This window comes from Dromiciops gliroides, chromosome 2 (genome assembly GCF_019393635.1).
Source record: "Dromiciops gliroides isolate mDroGli1 chromosome 2, mDroGli1.pri, whole genome shotgun sequence".
Classification (NCBI taxonomy): Eukaryota; Metazoa; Chordata; class Mammalia; order Microbiotheria; family Microbiotheriidae; genus Dromiciops; species Dromiciops gliroides.
In genome coordinates this window covers 650,688,332-650,706,462 of record NC_057862.1, presented here as the reverse complement: position 1 = coordinate 650,706,462, position 18,131 = coordinate 650,688,332, and the positions used below count along the sequence as shown (strand labels likewise).

Below are 18,131 nucleotides of genomic sequence, written 5' to 3'. Positions count from 1 at the left end.
TTTAACTGTACCATCCAGAGCCAGTCAGAAGCTATTGACCATTAAAATAATGAGCATTTCAAAAACAAAAACAAAAACAAAAAAAACCAAGGGTTTAACTGAGACAGAAGGAATACCAGACATTATTTGTGACTGTCCTTTCCCAAAAGAAGATTGGGGGGCAGCTAGGTGGCGCAGTTGATAGAGCAACGGCCCTAGAGTCAGGAGGAAATGAGTTCAAATCTGGCCTCAGACACAACACTTACTAGCTGTATGACCCTGGGCAAGTCACTTAACTCCAATTGCCTCACCAAAAAAAAAAAAAAAAAAGCAGATTGGGGCCTCCTTGAAGCTCATGCAAATTTCATAATAATGTGTAGGTCTCCACACCACAGCATGGTGGGAGTCTAAAGAATCAACACAGAGGCATACTATGCTGCCAGACTTCCAAAGATCAGGAAGGGCCAAAGAAAAGTCATAGATCACAGATTTAGAGCTGGAAAGGAACTCAGGCTGTCAAGTCCAACCCCCTCATTTTCCAGAGGGAAATAGGCTCAGTGACTTGCCCAGGGTTCACACTGCTAATTAGCATCTGAAGCAGGATTTGAACTCAAGTCCATCCTCTCTCCAGTCTCAACTGTACCATCTAGCTGCCTAACAGATAAAAGTAAGATCCGAAGACCCTCTGCAGAGAAAGCAGTATCTCACAACACCTGCCCAAGGAAAACTTTCAACCTCACCCAAGAGATACTGAGGCAGGGGAATAAGACAGACTGGAGAACATGATATTTGGGGTCCATCCCGGGACGCCTGACTCCAAGAATGGGCAGTTTCAATACAAGACAACTGCCCCTCAGGCACACAGCTTGGAAAGTTGAAAGCTAGAACGTTTCCCAGAACCAGTAGAATGAAGTATCTCCAGAGTATTCAGGACAGAGTAATCGAGGAAACATTTCAGTGACTGACAACGGACAATGTTCATTCACCCTCAGTCTTGGCTTCTGCCTTTTCAGATCTGACACCATGATACTTTCCCCCCATACACACACACTTAGTACCACCTCTTCACCCCAATATAACCTACCCCCACTTAGCATCCATCAGAACATGAACTCTCTGAAAGCAGGGATTATCTTTCTTTTTGTTTGTATTTGTATCTCCAGCACAGGGCCTGGCACGTAGTAAGTACTTAATGTGTTGCCTTGCCATGGCAACACATGAGTTACCCACTCAAAAAAATGGCTCTCAATCTGGGTGCAGATCTCTTCCACTTCAATAGTAATGGTAGCAAAGTGATGGGAAAAGGAAAATAGTCTAAGAATCATACAGGTTTTAGAACATCAAAAAACATTAATATGACATTTGGCAATCTAAACATGGGATTATTGTCCAATAACCAGTAAATGGGCATATTCCTGAAGGAGCTGAATCCTAGAATGCAGAAGAAAGAAGGAAATAGATGCTAAATGAAGGATGGCTCACTCCTTGGAAAGGCAAAGACAAGACTTGACAAAGTGTTTTATCCTACCCCAATATTCAACAAGAAGCATTTTTTCATGATCATCATGTATTATAAGAATTTGCAAGATTTACATGGAAATAATCGAACCTTATGCCCCAACATTTGTTGCTGAGAATGAAGCGGTAAGAGAAATTCTACAAAGAATTTTCCAAGACTCTACAAATCAAATCAATGTATACTTTCAAACTTGGTAACTGTACTGAAGGTGAGGGTGGGGAGAAATATGTGGGAAAACATGGTTCAGGAAGAAAGAATGAGAGGAGTCAAGACTTATAGATAAGCTTCATGCCTCTATATCATGAACACTTTCTTTGAAAAAAATAGTGTTACTTACTAGCTGTGTGACCCTGGGCAAGTCACTTAACCCCAATTGCCTCACTAAAAAACAAAAAAACAAAAACAAAAAAAAACCAAAAAAAAAAAAAAAAGAAAAAAAGAAAAAAATAGTGTTAGACACGGGATATGTCAAGGACTAAATAACACCATAATAAATGAAATAGATCTCATTTTAACAGGGAAAAACTTGCTATTGATATGGGAATTATGCTGGAGTCAGCTATCAAATGTACAGTTAGAGTTAAGATGAGAATTACTAATAAGCCAGAATGAGGAAAATATATGATATTCAATTGAAATAACAGATCTAAACAAGTAATTGAACATCAAAAATAAGAAGTAAACAATAGAAGTGACAAATGCCAACTATAATAATTTCATCCAGAAGTTCAACTGATTCACATTGCTACATCCATTAGGGAAGGTATTTTGCTATACGTGTTTGTAAAAGGGGTTTTGGTTTTCTTACTTTTTTGATAGTGGGGGAAGTGGGTGGAGGGAGGAAAAATGGGAGAGAAAAGAAATTAATTCCTACAACAAGGAGACCAAAGGAACCTAGAAAACAACTTAGATGAACATCTGGCTGGCTTTTCAAATGGAGAAAGATAGTCATCAAAGGTAATACTGAGTTAAAATATAAAGTTATTTATAAAAATTTAAAAAGAATAATGGATAATTATGAACTATCCTCATAAATCAAAGAGAAAATGTAGAGGGTAAAATAATTTTATTTTTTAAAAATAATAAACATGTTTATAGTTTTGAGTTCCAAAGTTTATCCCTCCTTCCCTCCCTCCTCTCCCCCTCCCTAAGTCAGTAGGCAATCAGATATGGGTTATACATGTGCAACTATGTAAAACATTTCCATATTAGTCATAGCAAGATGTGTAACTCACGAATGTCATCCCAAGAATACTTAAGTATAAAAATGGAAGAAAGGCTAAAAACAGAAGAAAAATGGGAAAAATTTCTAAAAACCATTTTAACAAATTAGTTTCTCCATCAAGGATGAATGGTGGCATCATCAGTGACACAGTCCGACATGTGCTTATTGAGAAAGTAGAAATGGTACTATTGAGAATAAAGACTGCTTTGAGTTTTGAGATTTGATTGGCATCTCAGGCTTTGTATTCCAGAGGCAGAAGTATCACCCCTCCCACTCTGGAGAGCAATTTGGGACCATTGTGATCTTTGAGCTAGGAGGAGTAAAGAAATGAAAGTGTACCTTGGACTTCTTTAAGAGAAAAAAAGTAGGGGCAACTAGGTGGCACAGTGGATAAAGCACCAGCCCTGGATTCAGGAGGACCTGAGTTCAAATCCGGCCTTAGACACTTGACACTTACTAGCTGTGTGACCCTGGGCAAGTCACTTAACCCCAACTGCCCCGCAAAAGAGGGGAAAAAAAAAAAGAAAGTACACAGTCTTAAAGAAACAGACTGAGAAGAATAGTGGGGTGGGGGGAATCTTAAGAGTTGAGTTGGGGGGGGGCAGCTAGGTGGTACAGTGGATAAAGCACTGGCCCTGGATTCAGGAGGACCTGAGTTCAAATCTGGCCTCAGATACTTGACACTTACTAACTGTGTGACCTTGGGCAAGTCACTTTACTCTCATTGCCCCACCAAAACAAAACCTCAAGAGTTAAGTTGGAGGATGATCCAAAACAATTTCAAAGAACTCATGATAGAAAGTGTTCTCCATATCCAGAAAAAATAACTGTGGATTCTGAATGCAGATTGAACCATGCTGCTTCTACTTTTTGGCTGTTGGGTTTTTTTTTCTTTTTTGAGGTTTTTCCCTTTTGCTCTAATTCTTCTTTCACAGCATGACTAATGCAGAAATGTTTAGTGTGATTATACATAACCTATATCATATTGCTTGCTGTCTTGGGGAGGGGGGAGGGAGAAAAATGTGAAACTAGAAATGTTGTAGAAACAAATGTTGGAAACTATCTTTACATGTAACTGGAAAATAATAAAAATACTTCTATGATTTAAAAAAAAAAAGAGTTGAGTTGAAGAGAATCAACACCAGCAAAAGGAAAAAAGGGGGGTGGGGGAGGGAGAGGGTTAGAGCTTCAACAGACAAAGGACAGATCAAGGAAGGCCTTTGGTCCAGCCCCAAAGTTGCTTTTACAAGAAGTTGTCTGCCATGTGTATATCAAAATCATTTGAGGTTCCTTGGAAGATATAAGGACACAAACAATTCCGTGCAGAGGCATGCTGGTAATAAACAATAGATGAAGCATAAAACTGGGAGATCCATATATGCCAACATGGTTGAGGAGATCCAGAGCAGAGTTCAGATCAAGGAGGTATTTGGTAATAGACAGTGAGGTCTTCCAGATGTTTTGTTTATAGATGACATTATGCTAATTCCAGTAAATGCCAACAGATTGCAGGGCCTCCTGGAACAGAGCTGTAATCTCACAAAGGAAGTTGACCTTTGTATGCAGGAAAAGGCCCAGATTTCAACATGCATTTGAATGGATACCTAATGGTATGTATGCCCAGGCCAGACTGTACAGATGGACATTGAGCTGGGTCCAGAAGGTAAGGGGAGGAAGAGAGCAGGCTGGATTGCTTTCAGGAAACTGCAAAGCCATTTACTGACTTCAAGCTTCCCATGCAAACAGAAGCCAATCTTTTCAATACTAACATTCTACTTGTTGCTATGTAGCAGTGAGACATAGGCCACTGCTTCAGAAGCATTAAAAATGAGTATGACTTGCATTTTTCAGAAGAAGAAATAAAAGCTACCAATAGCTACATTAAAAAATGCTCTAGGGGCAGCTAGGTGGCGCAGTGAATAGAGCACTGGCCCTGGAGTCAGGAGGACCTGAGTTCAAATATGGCCTCAGACACTTAACACTTACTGTGTGACCCTGGGCAAGTCACTTAACCCCAATTGCCTCCCCCCCCAAAAAAAATGCTCTAAATTACTGATAATCAATAGTCAATCATTTATGAGTGAGATGAGCAGAACCAGAAGAACATTGTACCCAGTATCATCAACATTGAGTGTTGATCTACTGTGATGGACTATATTCTTCTCACCAATGCAATGGTACAGAAGAGTTCCAGGGAACTCATGATAGAAGAGGATCTCCAAATCCAAGGAAAAAAAAGAACCGTGGAGTATAGATGCTGAATGAACCATACTATTTCTTTTGGTTTTGGTGCTGTTGTTTTTTCTATTTTGAGGTTTTTCATCATTGCTCTGATTTTTCTCTTATAACATGACTAATGCAGAAATAGGATTAATGTTATTATGTATATATATAAAACACCTATATCAGATTACCTGCTGTCTAGGGGAGGGGGGAGGGAGGGGAGGGAGGGAGGGAGAAAAATCTGAAATTGGAAAGCTTATATAAACAAAAGTTGAGAACTACCTTTACATGTAATGGAAAAAATAAATAAATTTTTAAAAATAGTCAATCATTTATTAAGCACCAACTATGAACTATGTGCCAGGTACTGAGCTAGAGAAATATAAATAAATGCAAACCTGAAGTACCACCTCACACTCATTAGATTGGCAAAATTGACAAAAATGGAAAATGATGAATGCTAGAGGAATTGGGGGTGGGGGAATAGTATATTAATACACTGTTGGTAGAGTCGTGAACTAGTCCAAACAAAATGGAAAGCAATTTGGAACTATGGCCAAAAAGCCATTAAACCGTGTACATACATACCCTTCAGCCCTGTGATACGACTATTCTATTCTCCAAAGAGATCAAAGAAAGAAGAATGTACAAAAAAACTTATAACAGCTCTTTTTATGGTGGAAAAGAATTGGAAATTGAGGTGTCCATCAATTGGGGAAAGATCCAACAAGTAATAGTATATGAATGTAATGGAAAACTGTAGAAAATGTGCTGAAATAATGAAAATCAGTGATCTCTTGAACTCACAACATGATTGCTCCAAAAAAAATCCAAATGATGCCATAGGACAATTCCTAGAGCAGCAAAATCCACAGAAGAATGTGCTGAGATCATTTTCCAAACAAGGATGGCTTGGAAAGTCGGAAGGAGGGAGCTGCTGTGCTGAGACAGGAGTAGAGCCCAACCCCACAGTCACGCTGACAAAGAAATAATGAAAATCACTTCAGAGAAACCTGGGAAGACTTCTATGAATTAATGCAAAGTGAGTAGAACCTAGAGAATGATTTCTATGATAACAATACTATAAGGACCAATAACTTTGAAAGACTTAGGAATGTTGATCAATACACTGACCAACCATATTTCCAGAGGGTTCATAAAGTGTGCTGTACACTTCCACATAGAGAGCTGATAAACTCAGGGTGCAGATTGAAACTTTTCTTTTTTGGACATGGCCAATGCAGGAATTTGTCTAGCATGATTATATATGTTTATTTTTTTGTTTTGGTTTGGGGTTTTTTTGTGGGGCAATGGGGGTTAAGTGACTTGCCCAGGGTCACACAGATGGTAAGTATCAAGTGTCTGAGACCGGATTTGAACTCAGGTACTCCTGAATCCAGGGCCAGTGCTTTATCCATTGCGCCACCTAGCCGCCCCCGATTATATGTTTATAACAGGGGTTTTTACATTTCTTGTTTTCTCAAGGAAGGGTGAGGGAGATGTGGACCTGAAAATAAAACTGAATTAAAAAAGAATAGCCAACAATTCTGGCGGGGGAAGAAGGGGGAGATGAGTTTCACTTGAACTGTAATAGAGAGAGGCATGGTGTGTGAGTAGGCTGCAATACATAACCAGTAACCTGCTCTACAGAAGGACAGGAGTAAGAACACCAAGGAATTGTATTGACAGGGAGAGACTGGCTGGTAAAATGTGGCCTATAGCAAGAGCAAAGGATGGCAGGTGTTCAGCTGGAGTCCTCCACTGGTCCCTTGGCAATATCAGGAGAAACATGACTGCAATGGGCAGAATCCCTGTGGCAATCAAACTTTTGAGAGGTCATGGATACAACTCAGAGAGGAGGGACTGGCACAGCTGGGTTCCAATATGTTTTGTTAGAAGGAACTTTCTAACAGATCAATCACAGATCCATTTCAGAAAGAGTAATTTTATGGCAGGTATCTTCCTGTTAGTTACATTTTCTTGATATTGTTCAACAAAATATTTTAGTTTCTGTTAGTTTCCCACACACACACTTACATTTACATTTGAGTTTCCACTCAACATTTACATCCCAATTTACCTGATCTGAATAGGGTTAATCATAGATTCCCTTCCCTCACAGTGAACCAGAACATAGCATGGAGATCCTTAGGATAAAAGACCCTTCCTTATTACACAGTATTAGTTAAACTGAGGAGTGATCTTTCAAATGCATGCAGGGAAATGTTAGTAGGCTCAGAGCAACCAGAAACTACAGAACCATTTAGCATTGTGGCATTGTCCTGAGGGAGCTGGATGGATGGAGCAGCAGATAGAGTGCAAGGCCTCTGGCCTTGGACATCTACTAGCTGTTTGACCCTGGGCAAGTCACAACCCTCAGTTTTCTTCATGACAAATGAGCTGGAGGAAGAAATGGTAAATCACTATAGTATCTTTGCCAAAAAACCAAAACAAAACAAAAAACACAAATGGGGTCATGAAGAGTGGGACATGATTTAAATGACTCAACAAAATTGTCATGAGAATGAACCAGTTTCCTTCAGCTCCTGGGGCTACACCAGTTTCCTTCAAACATCATGGAAGACCCCCAAACCATCTGCTTCCTGATCCCAGACAGAACTTCCATACACTGTCTGTGTTTAAAGTAATTAGGTATTGATGCTGATGCCACAGCCCCAAAACCAGAGCCAAACTCAGTCATCACAGGACCCTGGAGGATAAATAAGAATAAGCAAAAGAGGGAAGGCACTAGAATTCAGGGGTTGAGAAACACTTCCTGTAGAAAGTGGGATTTTAGGTGGGAATTGAAAGAAGCTGGGAAGCAGAGATGAGGAAGAATATTCCAGGTATGGTCAGAGAGCATGCCCAGCATGAGAAATGATATGTTCAAGGAACAGCAAGGAGACCAGTGTCAGGATTGGAAAGGTGAGGGCTGGACATTGGTTATGAAGATCTCTGGATGCCAAGGAGAGAATTTTATATGTTATGGTTCAGAGATTCAGGATTTAATGTCTGCTGAGACAAATATACTTACTTTCCCATTGCTAATTCTCCTACTGTCCTCACTATTTACCTTTGCTTTATCATTCACAACCCACTGATTCACTACTCAAACAGAAGGTCTGGGAAGAGATCTGCATTCATCCTCTATCCTCTCCAATCTCAGGGAGGGAGGGACTCCAGGGGCAGATGGCATGATATGGATTCGAATAAGCTACATACAGGATAAATGGGAAATAATGAACAATCTCATCCTTTCCCAACCAAATGCACCATGGTCTTTAGAAATACAACTTCCTGCAAGATGACCTTGACTCTGAAATTCACACTTCCTCAGTTCCCTGTATGCCTCTTTCCCTCTGACTGGAGAGGCTGGAGGGTGGACACTGGAGAGCTGTTCCCAGAGAGCACCAGGCATTTTCCATCATGCAGGTACTCTCCCTCACCCCCTCCCCTCCCCTCCCCTCTTCAGCTTCCTTTTGTGTTGTTTCCTCCTCACATTAGATCATTAGCTCTTCTGCCTTTCCTTTGTGATAAAATAATGGGACTTGGCAGATGCCCAGGAACCCCATCTGAAGATTGATTTGGAAATGATTGAATTGGGTGAGACTGAGAGACTGAGAACCTAGTTATGGTTGATTAAATTGAGACCACATGTGGCCAACCCTGAGTAGAGTGCATTCTTAGACGCAGTGAACTAGGACATCAATAGGAGACGGACCACTCTCAACCAATCAACTTGGAAGACAGGAAGTAGGAAGCTGAGGCTGTCTGAGTGGAGCTTCCTCTTTTGGTTCAAGACTTCAGCTTGGTGGCAGAATTTCACATGGGCTGCTAGGAAAGCTAGGATTTCCATGCTATAAGGAATTTGTTCTCAATCTTTCTCTCTCTTCACTATCTTAGATCTTTTAACAAATCCTTAAAAGCCTAAATTCTTGCTGAATTTGTCAATGATTTTAGCCAGTTTCCCCCCCAAACTGGGGAGGGGGAGGCAGATTAGAACCCACATTAGATTTTAAACAACACACCTTATATTCCCAGTGTCTGGCACATAGTAGGCACTTCATGTTTATTCAGTGACTGTGCTTTTATTCAATTTGATTTTATTCCACTGGGCTCTGTGAAACTCCATTCTATTGGCTTTTAAAAAAACAAAACATTTTGATTTGAAGTTTTGAGTACCAAATTCTATCCCTCCTTCCCTTACATCCTCTCACCCCTTCCTGAGGCAATAAGCAATCAGATATAGATTATACATGTGTAATTGTGTAAAACATTGCCACAGTAGTCATTTTGTTCATTTTTTTGGGTGAGGCAATTGGGTTTAAGTGACTTGCCTAGGATCACATAGCTAGTAAGTGTCAATTGTCTGAGGCCGAATTTAAACTCAGGTCCTCCTGAATCCAGGGCTGGTGCTTATCCACTGTGCCACCTAGCTGCCCCCCTGAAAAACAGCACACTTCAGCCTGTGTTCAATCAATATCTGCCCTTTCTTTGGAGGTGGATAGTATGGGATTGTCTTGGATCGTTGTATTGCTGAGGACAGTTTTTCACAGATCTTCATCAAACAGTACTGCTGTCTCTATGCACAATGTTCTCCTGGTTCTGCTCACTTCACTGTACATCAGTTCATACAAGTCTTTCCAGGCCTTTCTGAAATCATAGTGCCTGTCATTTCTTATAGCCCAATAACAGTCCATTATAATCATACATTCTTATCATAGATCTATTCCCCTCATGTTTTCACAGTCTTCTGGTGCTAATGGGAAAACTTGGCTCCCTTGCCTGACCTTTCTCTCCAGTTCTGGTTAATCCTATCCTGCTCCAGGGCCATAGCATTCCTTCACTCTCCGCTGCCCCTACAAACTATCCTTTTGCCACCATTACCCAGGCATCTCCTTCTGAGAGTCACTCCACCCATCTCCAACTCTTGTTGTAGTCATTTGTTGGCCTCTGGGTCTTTCTCTCCTGTTCTCTCAAGTTTGTTACCCAGTTCAGAGACTTCCTCTCTGCTCCAAAACCTGCCTTCATATTTGTAAACTTAAATATACGCCTTCTAGCAACCAGGCCTGTCAATTTATCCTCCAGTGACTTGCACCTTCACGCTACTTCAGCCACCCTCAGGGCATTGTCTACTGAAATCCAGAAAGGATACCCATTCACTTCTAAAGCAGGGTTTTCACTATCTTAAGTGGTGACTGCCCTAGCCTACCAACAATTTCGGAAAAGCCTCAGCCAATCCTCATTGAATTCCCTACTCCAAGGACATCTCACCTGGCCAACCTACATCCTGTTCACATCCTTGAACAATCCCCCACTTCACTTCCAGTTCTGATACCATGATAAATTCAACTCTGTAATTACCCGGACTGGGAGGTGTCAACTCCTCCTTTGTGACCCTATTGGTTCAGTGTTCTCTCAGGGGCATCAAGTCTAACCCCAGATAAAGAAACTGAGAGTCAGAGATTCATTAAATGACTTATCTAAGGGTCACAGAGATATCAAGCATCAGAGAAAGGATGGTTATAAGTATATAATACTTAGAGGTAATGTATACTATGGCAAGTAAAACTTTATGTGGTCACCTTATTTCTTTCCCAAGTTTGGGAAAAATTAGCTGGAGTTTCTAATATTTTTGTTACTTATAAATTAGAAACTTTAGCACCAGTTTTGGACATCAAGTGTTTCTTAAAGCATACTAAATATTAGTAAAGAGAGAACATGGCTCAGAAAGTTAAGAAGCCTCCTCTGGGTCTGGACGAGAGGCAGTCCTTACACACTGCTTCAAGCTCATTGGCTAGCATCAGCCAAATCCATTGGTTCACTGGACTTGAGGGTGGTCCATGAGGAGTCCATGCTGAGGTCAGAGAACACACCCCTTGAGGGCTCCAGGCCTTCAGGTAGGTGTGGTTCCAATCAAGTTAACTCCAAGTGAGTCAATCAGCAAAGTCAATCCAATCAATCTTAATATAATCCCCTCCAAGTGGGGGTCTCTGGGCATTGGAAAACCCATTATTTTCTCACAACCCCCGCCCCTTCCCCCGTGCTTCGTTAAGAAACATTGTTTCCTCAAATGAAGCAATATTATTACAAATACTTGTAAAGGGTTCTATGATGACTAACAATGTAAAGGGGAATGAAAAGAAAGAAGAGAGTTTGAGCGAAGCATTGACAAAAAACTAAAGGGGGCAGTCCCCTTTAATACATATAAGTAAACCTATGTATACCTATGTGTATGTTGTTTGAGTTGTTTCAGTGTGTACAACTCTCCATGACCGCATTTCAAGTTTTCTTGGCAAAGATACTGGAGTGGTTTGCCATTTCCTTCTCCAGCTCATTTCACAGATGAGGAAATTGTGGCAAATAGAGGTAAGTGACTTGGCAACAGTCATATCTATGATGTGTCTGAGGATAGATCTGAACTCAGACCTTCCTGATTCCACTACTCTGCCATCTAGCTGCCTATCCACTACCTGGTGGTATATGTAAAAAATGTATATATAAGGAGTTGGTTGTGGCATTTGCTGGGAAACATCCACTTAGTCCATTGGATGGAATTCAGAACCCTGGGTTCAGATTCTATTTCCTACACTTACTAGACACTTAATCTCGCTCTGCCTCAGTTTCCTCTGGGTTGCAATGAGATAATTGTAAAGCACTGTGACAACACTAGCAATTGTTGCTGTGACAAAACGAAATGTAACAATATTTTTTTAAAATCCTGTTAGACATAGAACTTTTAAATTAGTAATAATTCATGAGAATCTCAGGGATAAATGAGCACCAATAAACCAGGGTTGGGAACCACTGCTTTTACCTCAAGGCACAGGCCTGTGGCACTTGAATAAGATAACAGTCTGACAACAGTTTAACAAAATTATTTAATAAAATTTATAAAAATGTATTTTAAAGGATTTCATTTCAAGGGCCTTCCTCACCCTCACTGTACAAACATTTAAAGGATCTGAACAGATACATTCTAGAAACAGTGCTAATTCATCACGGACTGACTGGCTGCAAAAAAACCCAATAGACATATTTCAAGGGCCTAACAAACAGTGTATTCATTGCAAAGCAGGAAGCACCAAACCCTCACGGCTATTTTGACAAAATAATTTCTTTTGTGTGTGGCAATTAGTCTAAGCTCCTCTATTTGGTACATCACCGGCTGGTCAGATGATAGGGTGAGAAGCCTTTAAACCAATTCAGTCTCTCTTGAGGAAAGATGTCCTCAGCTTTTCTCGTTACCTGTCTGCTAGTGCCTCCAGGAGACATGACCCCAACTAGGGACCTGGGTAATCTGTGCAGAACACTAGAACCTCAGAGACCAACTGTAATGCCCTTCCTGGATGGAATCCTCATCTCCAAGGACTCTAACCTATCATCTCCAGTCTTTGGCAGCTGCACCGTCAATGCTTCCCTGGTTGGTGCGTGGCTATTTCATTCTATTAATTCTCTCTCTCTCTCTCTCTCTCACTCACACACACACACACACACACACACACACACACACACCCCTTCCTTATTTTTTGTTAGTTTTCCTTCTTCAACATCTCTCCAACAGAATTCCAACAATAATAACGACACTTCTGTGACCAGTGTCCCTCCACAAACCGGAGATATAGGTGTACATCGGGAGGTGGTGATAAAGGAAAACCATGAGGTCTTAAACACTGTGATGTCAAGTTTATAAAATGACCACGGCAGGGCACAAACCCCTTGCCCATAAATATAAAGTAAGGTACATGTTTCTGAGAGCTCCTGCCTGGGAAGAAGAGACAATAGGACAGGAAAGGAATTGATTCAGAACCAAAGTAAGAGCAAAAAGCAAAACAAAAAACATTACACACGTTTTTAAAAAGAGGGTGAAGGTGGGGGAGGCTGCCGTCTCTTTTCTTTATCAACCTAGACAGCACCCAAAAGAAGTGCCCGAGAGCATGACCCCTAAAATCGGAATATTGCCTCTGAAATACATTTCTCCTCCAGCTTCACACATATCTTGTGAGGAATTTAAGACAAGGGGTGGGAGTAGGAGCAGAGAGAATTGGTACTATCTTTAAGATATAAAACTAACCTTGTAAATTAGCAAGAATTCCTATTTGTGTTATTATACAGTTGAGGGGAGCATGGATAGAATCGGTCTAACATGTGCCCCTTTCCCCTGATGCCCCTCAGGGACTATTTCCTGACTCTGTAGAGCCCCAGGCTCCGCCTTTAGTCATCCTCCCCTCCGCCATACATGTCAGCCAGCTTTTTAAAGCGATTGCCCCATTCGTTCAGGTAATCATAATCCTGGTCTTCATCGGAGCCCGAAGAGTTCAGCGAGCTCAGGGAGGCTGCTTCGGAGCCACTTCCTTCATAGTCAAACACCAGCAGAGAGTCGTAAGGGGGCGCTGTGGGGTCACTGTCAGCAGCCTTCAGGTTCTATGGGGAGAACAGATCTTGTAGTCAAAGAAACCTCAAGCTTACATGAGCACGCAGGCTTAGCCTGCTGTGCCCTTCAGGTTTATTATTTCATGGGGGGGAGGGGGGGGTAAGAAAGGAGAATGATTGTGGCACATGCACAGAAGGAGCCCTGATATACATGAAGATGACAAAAAGAGCCAATTAAACAACCTCCCAAACAGCTAAAGGGGAAGGGAAAAGGCATTTATTGAGCACCAACTACGTGCCAGACACTACACTAATAAACGCTTTACAAATACTGTCTCATTTGAGCCTTAAAATTGGGAGGTAGGAGCTTTTATGTTGGGTTGGTTTTTTTTTTGCGGGGCAATGGAGGTTAAGTGACTTGCCCAGGGTCACACAGCTAGTAAGTGTCAAGTGTCTGAGGCCAGATTTGAACTCAGGTCCTCCCGAATCCAGGGCTGGTGCTTTATCCACTGCGTCACCTAGCCACCGCAGGTAGGGGCCTTTTATCACCTCCATTTTGCAGTTGAAAAAATTTAAGGCAGAGAGAGGTGAAGCAATTTGCCCACGGTCACACTAAGCTAGGAAGTGACTGAGGCTGGATTTGAACTCAGGTCTTCCTGACTCCAGGCCCAGAGCTCTACCCACTAAGCCACCTAGCTCTCTATAAAGTGAAGGTGCCTAACTTCCATGGCCTCTTGTGTCCTCTTGCTGGTTTCTTTTAAAAAAAAAGGGGGGGGGAAGAGGGAAAGAGGCCATCCTTAAAAAGTATTCTAGACACCTCTACACTGCCCTTAGGGAGGTAATACAGGTATGCACATCAGTATATGTCTGTGATAGGTGTTGGGTAATGAATTCTGAGAATCAATGGGGGAAATCCCAGCTATCTATACACACATATGTGCATATATAGAGATAGCAAGTTTCTTCTGTCATTCCACACACTCACTCTCTTTCTCTCTCTCTCTCCCCACACATACACACACACACACACACACACACACACACACACACACACACACACACATTTATATAAACACCTACATTGCCACCAAAATATTGGCAGCTCCTAGATGGAAAGGCAGAAGAAACCTGAGAGGCTGGCTTGTCCAATGCCTTCACTTTGTGGGGGGCGGGGTGGTAGGTCAAGGAGGGTTAAGTGACTTGCCCAGGGTCTGAAGCCAAATTTGAACTCAGGTCCTCCTGAATCCAGGGCCGGTGCTTTATCCACTGCACCACCTAGCCGCCCCTGCGTTCAGTTTCACATTCAGGAAACTAGGACCCAGTAAGTTTACGTGAATTGCCAAAGGTCACACAGGCATAAGTGGCCCTTGACCAAGTTCCTCTAACTCTAGTTCCATCGTACCACCTACTGCTTCTCTCTCTAGGGTTTGACAAGCATGGCACAGTGGACAGAGTACTGGATTTGGAGGTAGAAAATGTGGGTTCAAATTTAGTTTGTTACTTAATACTTAATGAGCTTGGGGGAAAGAGTTATTTGACCCCTGAAGCTGTAAGATGAAGGAGGTAGGTTAAGAACAGCAGTTCTTCATTGTGAGATGAACAATGGGGATAGACTTGGCTCTTCTCAGCAGTGCAACAATCCAATCCAAAACAGTTTCAAAGAACTCGTGATAAAAAATATTCTCAACACCCAGAAAAAAGAACTGTGAATTATGAATGCAGATTGAATCATGCTGTTTCCAGTTTTGGACTGGATTTTTTTGTTTGAGGTTTTTCCTTTGTGTTCTGATTGTTCTTTCAGAAGATGACTAATGTAGAAATATGTTTGATATGAATGTACGTATATATACACAACCCATATCAGACGGCTTTCTGTCTTGGGGAGGAGGGAGGGAAGGGAGGCGGGGGAGAAAAGAAAAATTTGTAACTAAAAATCCAGTGTAAACAAATGTTGAAAACTATCCTTATGTGTAATATGTAATTGGAAAATAATAAAAATAACAAAACAGATGAGGGTAGGCAAAGAAAAAAAAATAACAGCAGTTCTTAGTGGCACAGAGGATAGAGAACTGAGCCTGGAGTCAGGAGGACCCAAATGAAAATCCAGGTTCAGACAATTACTAGTTTTGTCACCCTGGGCGAGTCACTTAACCCTGAATGCTGGGGGTGGGGGGGGAAGAGAAGAGGAGAGAAGAACAGGCATCCTTAAATTTTCTTGTGTCATTCTGATGAAGCCTAAGGAATGCTACTCAGAATAATTCTTTTCAAGGCATAAAATGAAATAGAGGATTATAAAGGCAACCAAATCTTAGTGAAAATAAAGATCTATTTTTTTTCCCCATGCAAGTTCATGGACCCCCTGGATTAGACGATCTAAGGTTTCTTCCCAGCTTGAATTCCTATGGGTCCTGTTGTTTTAGCCACACAATCCTCCTTCTCAATTGAGTTTGTCCTTTTAAACCTAAGCATGAGATGCCAAAAGGTTTTGCCATTCAATTTGGTCTGTCCTTCTCTGGACTCTCAAGATGTCTATAAATCATGACCGGACTGCAATACCACATCCCTGTTGGCACCATCTGGAAAATCAGGTGGGCATGCCCTTCTGGGCCTTCAGCTAAAACACCGATAAAAATGCTAAAGTGCATAGGCCTTGAGCTGGGGACCAGTTTTTGGTGAATAAATATTCTGAGAAATTCTTGTTCATGCAACACTTTCTGGATTCTCTAAGGTTGATCTGAAATTTCAATAAATCCCCATTAAAATGAAGTATTTTTGAGGTTTTACACAGAGAGGAGAAACTACAGAAAGGAAGAAACCACTTTGGCCAGCCTTCCCTCCCTCCTTCTTTGCTATAAGGACAACTGCTAAGCTTAAACACAAAATACAACATGGTTCTTGAACCCCTCCTGTTACCTCATCAATAAAATTGCCAATTTCATCCGGATTGGCTGGACGAGGACGATACTGGGGGACGCTCAAGAGGGTTGGTGCTACATCATTCCGAGTGACTTCTGGTCGGGCATCCAGGCCCCTGTGCAATTGACTCAGGTCAAAGTCCTTTATAGAAAAAAGCGGGAAAAAGATATACCAAATTATAAACAAGGGATTACCCCAAAAGGAACCAAGTATGTCAAAGATAAACTTTTAGATTATCAATCATGGATTATTCTGAAGAAGTTTTCATCAGGAAATAAAAGGCCACACCAACTTAAGGCATAAAAAATTAATATAATAATGAACTCTTACAGCACTCTAGATGTATATAAATACCAAATGATTGGTGCTGACTCATTGTGAAATGTTTGTGTATACATTTCTTGAGAGGCCACACCATGAGATGGAAAGAGTCTTGGGCTTTAAGTGAGCAGAAATGGAAATTTAAATCTCGCTTGGCACACATACTAGCCGTTTGAGCCTCAATTACCTTATCTGTAAAATGGAACTCAAGTAGGCATACTACTGAGTTGACAGAGGTATTGGGGGCTAAATGTGATAATGTGGTAAAAACCTTAAAGTTATATATAAAATATAAAAGTCAACTATCCTCTCTATAGTAGAACTAGACGAATTTCTAAGACAGAAAGAAAGTGTACCTAGTAAGAGAGTCTGGATTGCCTAGGATTTGCCTAGCAAAGCAGCAAAGGATCTTGGGCTATAAAATCAGATTCAACAGAACAAATAAAGGCCCCACAAAGTTGCTGACTAGCCCAGACTTTAATTAAGGAGCGGTAGGGACACATAAGCAGCCTCTGTCTTTGAACTTTTTCCCCAGGGCTAGTGGGACTGACCTGGTCTTCTTCTCCACCTCCCTCTTCATCATAATAATAGACATTGTCTCGGGTGTCATCCTCGGGTGGCAGTAACGGCTCTTTTGCCACTGGCCTTCTTCGAATGAAGAGGAGCAGAAGCAGCAGTAAAACTAAGTGATTAAAAAAGACGAATGAGAAGGGCAGCAAAGAACATTGAAGAAGAATTCAATGGCAAAATAGCTCACATACAAGCAGAATATGGTCTAGGCCTATCTGAATAGGTCATGTGTGGGATGGTTAGAGATGCTCTGAGAAATGTGAAATTAAGGAACATCATTATACTTCAAATTCGATTTTTTTATCTCAATAATACGTCTTACTGGTTCAGATATTTTTCTTTTTCTTTTTTCTTTTTTGCGGGGCAATAGGGGTTAAGTGACTTGCCCAGGGTCACACAGCCAGTAAGTGTCAAGTGTCTGAGGCTGGATTTGAACTCAGGAACTCCTGAATCCAGGGCTGGTGCTTTATCCACTGCACCACCTAGCTGCCCCCCTTTTTCTTTTTTTTGATTTTCAAAAAAGTATAATTCTAAATACTCCTAACAATTCAAGAATGTTTACATCATTTCATGGCTTTATTATTATTTTCCTGGTAAAAGTATTTTATTATTTTCTAGTTACATGTAGAGATAGTCTTCAACATTTGTTTATATAAGAAAATAGATGTAACTTTTTTTTTGGGGGGGTGCCAATGAGGGCTAAGTGACTTGCCCAGGGTCACACCGACCCTGGATTCAGCAGGACCCGAGTTCAAATCTAGACTCAGACATGTGATACTCACTTAACCCTCATTATTGCCCCACCAAAAAAAAAAAAAAAAGGCACTTGCTTGGTATGACCATAGGTAAGGGTGTTTAGCCTCTCAATCTCAGTTTCCTTAGCTGTCAAATGAGGATAGACAATCTATCTCACGGGGCTTAATTTGATCATAAAGATCAAAGCACCTAACAGTGCAATGTGAATGTTCTCTATTGTTATTCGAGAAAATAATAAGTTTTCTGGCT

The 18,131-nt window shown here is 41.2% G+C and overlaps 1 protein-coding gene across 1 annotated transcript in view; it reads right to left on the bottom strand.

Annotated features, from left to right (window-relative positions):
• Positions 1-12,482: 12,482 nt before the first annotated feature.
• The window catches only part of CDH1 (cadherin 1), a 65,878-nt gene continuing 60,229 nt past the window's right edge, over positions 12,483-18,131 (bottom strand). The window contains exons 14-16 of the mRNA XM_043988027.1: positions 17,108-17,238; positions 16,233-16,376; positions 12,483-13,370 (exon numbers count right to left, since the gene is read on the bottom strand). Coding sequence (XP_043843962.1) covers positions 13,161-13,370; positions 16,233-16,376; positions 17,108-17,238 — 485 coding nt within the window. The 3' untranslated portion in view covers positions 12,483-13,160. The remainder of the gene's footprint in view (positions 13,371-16,232; positions 16,377-17,107; positions 17,239-18,131) is intronic.